Source organism: Phalaenopsis equestris, unplaced genomic scaffold (assembly GCF_001263595.1).
Source record: "Phalaenopsis equestris unplaced genomic scaffold, ASM126359v1 Scaffold000010, whole genome shotgun sequence".
In the NCBI taxonomy this organism is placed as follows: Eukaryota; Viridiplantae; Streptophyta; class Magnoliopsida; order Asparagales; family Orchidaceae; genus Phalaenopsis; species Phalaenopsis equestris.
The window spans coordinates 285,109-294,929 of NW_018164452.1; the positions used below are offsets into that span (position 1 = coordinate 285,109).

The 9,821-nt window shown below is 33.0% G+C and overlaps 1 protein-coding gene across 1 annotated transcript; it reads right to left on the reverse strand.

The window, feature by feature from the left end:
* Positions 1–1,507: 1,507 nt before the first annotated feature.
* Positions 1,508–9,430, reverse strand: LOC110018324. The gene is made up of 12 exons (XM_020715601.1): positions 9,179–9,430; positions 9,039–9,104; positions 8,764–8,934; positions 4,039–4,110; positions 3,834–3,960; positions 3,694–3,758; positions 3,456–3,529; positions 3,234–3,343; positions 2,448–2,485; positions 1,914–2,037; positions 1,631–1,825; positions 1,508–1,536 (listed from the first exon to the last, which is right to left on the reverse strand). Exons 1-12 carry the CDS (start codon positions 9,407–9,409, stop codon positions 1,508–1,510), a joined length of 1,302 nt encoding a protein of 433 aa, XP_020571260.1. The 5' UTR covers positions 9,410–9,430.
* Positions 9,431–9,821: the final 391 nt, after the last annotated feature.

The following is a 9,821-nucleotide window of genomic DNA, read 5'->3' on the forward strand; positions in this document are numbered from 1 at the left end:
TGAGGGAAGAGCACAAAGGAATTTGACTGTATGAGCCTAGGGCAGGGAAGGTCGGTTTGGGCCTTAATAATAAGGAGGAATTGATTCAAGGATCGATCGTGAGAAGAGGTGAAAAATTATTCGGTCTGGAGTCCGGACGCAGAGCTGTGTCCGGACTCCAATTAAAACTGCCACGTGTAGTTGCCAATCCCACCCTTTAAAAAACAAAATCGCCATTTTTTTTATCCCGCGGCCCGACCCGACCTGACCCAACCCTTTTCGACGAAAAGACTTTTTTTGTCACTTTCCCTCTAATTTCATCACGTCTTCCCATATGAGAATGGAACCTAGCCACTTTATTGTATAATATTTCTCATCTGTGATCCCAAACTAGGGTTTCGAACAACTGCTAAATTTATTAATAAAATGAAATCAAATAAATTATAAATTATAGCAAATTATTAATAATAATTAAATTATTATATTTTAAAAATTAGATACTCTAAATCTAAAGTAATGCTTGAATCATCATAAGCAAGCATATTATACGGTGTAAAAAATATCTAATATCAACCATAAATAGTGGACACAATTCAATCTATAAGATAGTTCTTAGAATAGGGGGCAAAAAATTGTTAACTAAATGTTTTTGAAAGTTAATGTTATTAAATTTCTTATTTTTCTCTTTTGTATTATTCCTAATATTTGTTTATTTAATCTTTATATAATTTTTAATAATTTTATTATAATGATGTATCTGACACTTATCTGTTACATGCTATAATTTCAATAATAGAAGTGTCCCATGTCCATTTCATGTCGTGTATGTGTCCCCATGTCTGAATTCGTGCAACATAGACTTCGAGTAGTTTATTTATTTTCCAAAATAAAGAGTATTTCGTGGTATATTCCTCCCATATTTTACAGCATCTAATTTATTATTTATAAGTCCATTGATTTAATAAAACCCTTAACAAAAATTTTAACTAAAGATGTTAGTATGCTGCAAGCTTCTGAATAGATTTCTGAATAAACTATATTTAAATTTTAAGAACCCAAACATATCTCTCTTCCTTTCTAATTTGGTTCTCGCACATCGTCATCATATTCCTAAAGAAAATCCCTCAGTCTCTTCAAGGATTGACCGATAATCTACTGACCTAAACATAAATCATGTTGCACATCTAATGTGATCTATCCACAAAAATATTCATAACATCTAAACCACCATTCAATTGAAAAAGCCTAATCATCCATCTTCATAACGTTTAAATCAGAAATTTACCTATAACCCTAAACTAATGAACTTTTTTTACTTGGCCTTCCACCAACCTTAACCCTTTCATCTTCTCTTTAAAAATCCTAGAAGCATCTTAATAAGATCCTCATCACCCATTCATGTAGGAACTAACCTCACTGGCAACTTAGGCTCAAAAAAAGTAGAAAGCAAAATAAAATAACACTTGTACCAAAACTCAGAATGTCATTGTGCAGAGCTTAGAACTCACATCAACTATTTTGAAAGAGACTAAATGTTTAGAGTTCCATCACCTTTTGCTAGGAATGGAAATCATGTCAAATAAAAGAGAGGAAGGGAATGCAATTAGTAAATAAATTGAATGAAGAAGATTTTTTTGAAAAAAAAAAGTACCTCTTTGATAAATTTGAGATTGACAGAGAGGAGGTTTTGTTGCTACATGCACAACTTCATTGAAAGATTTTGGGATAAGAAGACTTGTATTTTTTGTTATTTCATCGCTTGTCCATACAGCAGCAGCATTTTTATCATAACCCAACATTCTATTAGCTGAAGTAAACGAAGGAGCTGGTTTTTGGGCACGAAAATCTTGTGGGTGCAAAAGGAAAAAAAAATTAGTACAAACCACATTACCAGACAAAATTGTGGAGGATTAAAAATCTTTGAGTGAAAATACCTAATGTCAAATGAAGGTTCTGGGATGTGATGCATTCATCAGTTATGTTTTTATTCTCATTACAAGAAGTTCCAACAGCTTTCCAGACAGGTTGCATCATAGGACTTTCAAGTGAAGAAACTTGCTTCAATACAAAGAATTGTATTTTAAATGAATGTAGGCACAAGTGCTAAAGGTAGCAACTATGGGATCAAGGTGCAAACAAAGATTCACTTCTCAAGCTATGCTTAAAGAAATTTGGTAATATAACTATCTGATACACATTGATTTGAGCCTAAAAAGAATTAAGCGCATAATTAGAAAAACTGTTGAGCAGCTAATCAATGAATAGTCGTTTTAGCAGTTAATAGCATACAAAATCATCTAGTACTTTAAGTTCAAGGAGCATGCATAACTTTTAATTCAGTATCATAAGCAAAGAAACTGTTTCACACATACCACTTGAATGATAAAATCAAACAACTAATGAATACAGTAAAGTTTATAATAATAAAGAGAAAACTTCCATTATTTTCATTTTAGAAGCATGCGTACCTTCACTTTCAGCGGACCTTGACTAAAGAAATCCAAGCCTGCATTGAAGATGATGGATAACAAATTTTAAAAGATTGAAGTTTTTCTCCATTGAATATCCCAATTTGTTGGATAACCTAATAATGACTATGAAAATGATAATATTTAAGCCTCTTCAAAAGAAGTAACATGAGGCATTAACAAGTAATGAAACCAAAACACAATGACAAAACCAATCATAAGACCAATTATCAAAGGATCTGCTCGGGCTAGCCTCAACTTGAAGCCTAACAACATGGATGGTAAGTTGAACAAGATAGCAGTGAAGCCATGCCCAAAGCAAACTGAACCACGCGAGGCTTCATTTTCATTCAATACAGATTCAAACATCATTATAGTATGTTGAACAAGAAAGCAGTGAAGCCATGCCCAAAGCAAACAGAACCACGTGAGGTTTCATTTTCATTCAATACAGATTTGAACAACATTATACTGGTTAAGTTTTATGAAGATAATTTAGAGGGAATAAATTTCTTGTAGACTCAGATCCATAACTATGTTTGATCTGACATTTTTGGAACAATCTGTCTCTATAGATTCAAGTTAAAAAAGGAGTGCTCAATTTGATAAGAATAAACAACAGATTTTACCATAAAAGGCTTGTTGAATTAGATCTAGATAAAAATATCAACACCAATATTCAAAAGTTAAGTATTCACTTACATGTAGATTGTACTGCTCCCGAAAAAAAAAATCATCCATGCATAAAGAATTGCATTTGTGCAGAGAGGCATAAAATGTACTCACATCCTATGGTATTAATAAAAGAGTTCAAAGCATTTAGTGCCATTGAATATCTAACTGTCTGTGGAGGCGGACACAACCCTGAACCTCGAAGAACAAAAGCTGAGGGTAACCTGTATATAGCTGAAATTTAGACTCTCCAAACTGGAAATGAGAACTGATATTGATCAGAAATAACTAACATAAGGATTTCTCAAAGGTGCAAATCCTTTCAAAAAAGACGACCATGTCTTGCTTTCTTGGCCTCCATAGCTGAAGTGGACATTGACATAGTAGTCACTCAATAAAGATAGACCATGCTGCAAGGCATGAATGATAAGAAAAATAGCCAACTTAAAATATTATAGTCCAGGCAGCAAGGCTGAAAAAAAGATTTAAATAGTAATGTCTAAAAGAGGCTATGGGAAAAAGAACTTATTATGAACTCAGGGAGGAAAAATGAGTACAAGATCTATCTTAATACCTTAAACTTCCAAAGTTCTTCCAAAAGTTTGAATTTCTCTCCAACAGGGTTCAGTAAGCTCAGTCCTATCAACAATCAACTAGAAAACATTAGGGATGATAAACAAGCAAAAGGCCTGCGAAAGATAAAATCTTTTTTACCTAAGATGTGTCCACTGTGAAGAGAAGGAAGAGTAACACAAGCAGTAAAGTGTCTATCTTTCTCCACAAGTGCTACATTGCCATCATGGAAACTTTGCAAAGTCCAGGAAGAAACTAAATCTGTGATCTAAAATAGTATGCCAATTTGATGAATTAAGAATTGACATTATTTGACTTTAGAAGATAACAGGACCGAGCAGGATACCTTATCCCTGATAAACCAAATTACATCAGGCGAAACAATGAAAACAATGCCATCTATTTCTGATTGCACTCTCTACAATTGCAAGATATAAAACTTATCATTATATCTGGGAACAATAATGAAAATGTTTGAATAATCAAAGTAATGTTTATGCATTATTAATTGAATAGAAAAAAAAGATGATCAGCCAGCTTTTTTAAAGAGTGACGTAGACAGTAAGTAGCATTTTTTATTTCACTTGACGGACGTGCGAATTCATAAAACAAGTCTATGACATGTTGATCTCATCTAGGCACCATATCAAGACGTGTGAATTCATAAAACAAGTCTATGACATGTTGATCTCATCTAGGCACCATATCAAACCAACAGGGCATCATTTTAGATTAGAACATTTAAATTAAACTTAACTAGATTAAAATATATGGATTCAAGTCATCACCAAAAAGTGCTATAAGCATTTGATATTCATAGTTTCTAGAAAGTTGAAAAATAGAAATGCAACAAGAAGTTATAGGATGGTCCAAATCATGAATAAGAGGCTAATAAATACATTCATTGAAATCAAATTCTATGAGTTATTATAAAATTTCAAATTTAGTTACAGTATCAATAAAAATTTAGAATCATTTATAAGCTTGTGACAAAACATGATAGATTATAATTTCTTTATTTATTTTTAAGTTTCTGTTGAAGTCATCAACAGAAAAGAGCTGTTTTCCTCAAATTTCAATATTTTAACAACAGAATTCGGAAGTTCATCAGATTGTTGCCCAAAAGCACCACATTTTCTAATCACATCAAAAGCCTATGTCAAATTTTCTTTGACATCAGTAACAAACAACCTCAATACTAGTGCATTAATCATTTTTATTGTTTGGATTTCTAGAAGGTGAAGGTGTAAGATATACCGGGAAACACATGATGTTTGGCTTAATAGTGCTAGATGGGCCAATTCTAGCGATGAAAATTTGATTGGCATTGTTTTTGGAGGAAATATAAAACTATTGTTCAGCTTCTAAGGCTTTATAATGAGCTTCTTCAATACTTCATGGTTCAAAAAATTGTTAATTCCGTCTTAATCTCAATGCAGATATTATTTACAAATCCAGATATTACTACCCATATTTCTTCTTACAAATCACACATGGAATTCATTCAAATATTCATCAAAAAATCAATCATCTTATCCCAGATTGATCAATTATTTAACTATTTTCGACTCATAATATTTAAGCAAAATTTTCTTTCTTAATCTAACTTTCATGTTAGCCCAAATTCAAGTAAGAGATTCTACAAAAATCTCTTTCACATTGAACATTGAAACTAAAATAGTTTAGTAAACCAATTTAATCTTCTAGCATATCAAACACACACTTGGTCACACATGGATTACCAATGTAAATGGTTTTAAATTTAGATATCTAATACAAATAAATATTTGGATCATGTCTACCATCAAAAGTGAAGGCCTCAACTTTAGTTTTCTTTATTGCCTTAGATTCAAAATGAAACCAATCATGTCAAGCCCCCAATGATCTCTTTTATGATGCTTGTAGTGTCTTCAATCATGATCATCTCTGAATGATTAATTCTTAAGCTCTTGCGGGTTTTACGGTCTATAAAATAATAATGATCACAATCTATATGTTCTTGAGGTTTCTAGCCTAATCAGGTTAAGGAATGGTAAGCATATGAACTGATTCTAAGAACCTTTTCAGCATCTTGAAATATAATAGATTGAGGAGGTTCACCAGATTTTCTAAAACAATAGGTCTTACAAGGCACATCATAAAGCACTTCTAAAGTAGATGAAGGTCTTCTCTAATGTGTATCTCCAATAGGGTCATTTGTCAACAAAGGAGCATAATAAAAGGACCCTCCGCCAAGATTTCAATGTTAATCCATTTGAAGCCTGAGGCCTTTCATTGGCAAGTCATCTCTTTTAACTTACCCATATCTCTATTACATTTTGTATCCAGACTTTCAGATTTCTTTTTAGCCATAGGCATCCTGATTTCGTTGTTCTTTACCCTTTGTTCAATTTCCACATATTTGGAGAAGCTTCCATAATTATCTCTTAATATAAAAAAATTCATTGGCATTTGAATGCAAAGCTAAACATAATTAAAAAATGAAATGTAACTACAAAATTAAGCTCATCTGCAATCTAAAAATAATTGATGGCTTCAAATTTCAATTGTAAAAAAAAATTCAGACATAATGAAACCTCCTTAGAAAAAACTATATAAGAAGATAATTCAATCTAACCTAGACTAGTTCATATATATACTAATCACAACCTATCTAAGATACTCTCTCCTATGAGGTTAAGCATATCAATTAACAAATGAAAAAAAAAATAAGTTAACAACGATAATAATAACCATCTTATTTCACCAAAGAGAAAATCACCTCTTAAAGGCATCAACCAACAAGGAAATAAAGATTAGTTATTCACCAAAATATATCATTCAACACTAGATATTTCACATATCAAGACTTATTCATAGGCAACAAATAACCCTTGAGTTTCTTTATTTTGAAGACAAAACATGAGGAAGAGGGCAATAGCTAACTAATAGATAAGGAGAGTTTCACACACTTATTTCTCCAATTATCCACACTCGCATTACAATGGTCGGCCATCAATGTTTCCAAGGGGTTAAAAATTTGTAAAGGAAAGAAATTACATTTAAATAAGTTAAAAAAGGGACCGTAAAATGGATTTAGAAATGTGCTCTTGTTCATGAACTTGCACTAGCTTGGGCCTTTGTCTTTGCTCTTGTAATAGGTTTAGTAGGCTGATTTTATTTATCCGCTGGAGGTGTAACATCACCCTAAGCTAAAAAACTCATCTAAAATAGAAAATATAGAAGTGAGAAGAAAAAAGAAAATAGAATTAGTAAGAAAAAAAAGAGAGAGAGAAGTTTATAAATTAGGAAGCAAAAGGGATGCCAGTGGTTGCACGACATTGGTGACTGCAAACGAGAAGTGGAACAAACAGCAATTAGAACAACAACTATATAGGACAGCGGCGAAGCAATGTTTGCAACTCCATGTGTGGGTGGCTTTCTCTTGTGTTTTCTCCTAATTCTTCCATTTGTGAGTTGAGGTTCATGAGTTTTGTATTATTATTATTTTTTTAATAATATAGATTTACTTATAACTTATAATGCTAACTTGGCTTCAAACTTTTAAATTAAAAAAGCTCAACACTTTCCAACATTAGAAACTGAGGCATATGCCTCAATATAGGTGCTTCAAAGCATGTCGGCATTCTTCCCATCAATCTCTCATGAGGCATAAGCTTTAAAATCATACATGTGCACCGAAACTTGAATAGCATCTCAAACTATACAATTATAAGCATTGTATAATATCATTCACACATAGTTTAATGACAACGATGAAAGGTGTTGTCTTTAAGGAGAATATGTATAATGATCCTCACGATATATTTATTTAATACATTTAAATATGATTTATTTTATGTCTAGAAGATATTATGTGTTTGATCAACATTTATCCATGCGTAATGCTAGAACCTTACAAACAAGACACATTAGGCTCATAAAACAAAAATAGGGAGATAAAAAAAAGAAGGAAACTTAGAAAATCAAGAGAGAAGCTTTGAGTTTTTCTATTAAATTGCTAAAAGTTATATTTGAGTAACAGTGACTTTATGTCCCTGCTATCTCCCCAGACCCTTATTTATAAATTTGAATCAATGTGTCACATGTTACATTTGGAGTTACATAAGCAAAATGCACGTAACAAAAGGATGTGTACTAAATCAATGCTTTCCAACTACATTCAAATTTCCTGAGTACTAACAAGTAAGTTTTGAGGTTTAGCTAATTTTCTTGTTTAGTTGAGGTGAATTATCGTTAGATTGTTCCTTGAATGCTCATCTAACTAGACTTTGGCCAAGTTCACAATGATTCCAAACACGTTTAATATGATTTTGGCGAGTTCAATATAATTATGAGTATGATTCTGAAAAGCTCTTCATGACTCTGACAACTTCAATATGATTCTAAAAAGTTATTTGTGAGCTGAAAAGTGTGATTCTGGAAAATTCTCGATGATTCTGACTAGCTCAATTTCATGGTGAATCTGAAGAGTTCCTTAATCTTATGCTTCTTGGCCAATAAGGTTGGTTTGAACTTTGAATTATATTAATTTCGACCTTGCTTATGAAATATTTGATATTATATTACAACTTGATCCTAAGGGTTTTACTAAAGAGTTTGGCGCATCTATTTATGGGCATATAAAATCTTGTGTATGTTTGCGAAAAAAAATAGTTCTTCAATCTTAATCCTTTGTAAATTTTTATGGTTTCTTATAGTGGATTGATTCCATTCCTCTTCTATGGTATTGTTGATCCTTGTAAATTTTAATGGCTTGTTCTATTCTTGATCTCTTTGCTATTTACTTCACGTGTTCTTCAAATTCATTTCCAGTAGGAATATCTGCAAGCACAAATCATTTTGTTTTAGTTAGCATCAGAATAGTTTCAAGTTTCAAAATAGTAGAAGTATGTGCACATTATATAAGGACTAATGCGTTACTTACAAAGAAATCTAGCTTAACAGCGAACAATTTCCTCATGGTTCAGCATTTAAATCAATAAGAATATCAACATTGCATCACTATTGCTACAATAGACAGTACACTGACGGAACAGTCATTTTACTGAAAATGTCAAATATATACTACCGCATTAAGCGCATGGAAATATTTTTTTTCTTCGTCAACAGCAAAAGTAGAGTCCACAAATGTACTCTCTCCAATGCATCTCCAGCTCTTCTCCATCATTAATGATCTAAACCAACATTCGACTGCCCTGGCGATCAAGATTGCAGATCTCACCTCTTCTTCCTCCCCGAGCTTGCAAAAGAACCCCAACAATAAGCCCGGACCTCAATCGACTCACACTTCGTAAACAAACAATATTCGCCATGAAACACTATGGATAAGGCAGAGAAACTCACCTTGCAGATGGCCATGCTTTTGGCAAGCTCCTCTACAACTCTGGCTGCCTCTTCATTCTGACATCTCTGCGATTCAGGATACGGATGAAATGGAGTTAGTACGCGGATGGAGATCGAGCAAAAATCTAATGGCGATTCACTTGGTAGATGATGAAGACGGAGGACGGCGACGGATGAAAGCAGGCGAGGCGCCATCGCCGTGAGAGTTTCCAGCAGAGCGTTTCGATCTCGATTGAGGAGGAGGAATCGGAGACTGATAATTGGAGGAGGCGAAATGGATGGAATGATGGTGAAGGGAGGTGGGCTCGCACCAAGAACTTGTTTCCGAACATTTTTTTTGTGCAGAAGAAAAAATGGAGTACCGAAGCCATAGTTCTGGATGGTGATGTATTTTGGCGGATTTTGGTTGGCGCCCTCGCGGAATTGCGCAAACGATTATTTATTTTTTTTATTTTTTTTAAATTGAGTTCAGTGTAATTTGTACTTTACGATCTCTAACATGATAAATATTTGCGTGCTTAAGATTTTTATTCTCTATAACATGTCTGTAACTTAGAAATATATGAAAACAGAACCGCGAAACTTACAAGTTACAGGTAAGTTACATGTAGGTTACAGACTCTTCCTGTAACCTACCAGACGTACGCAGCTCTGCGTACGTCTTACATACGCAAATATTTCTCTTAAGATAATATATTACACTCTCAATCACTATATCACATATATATTTACACAAACAAATTAATAATGAGAAATTTGAAGACTTAAGGTCTTGTTGGATTT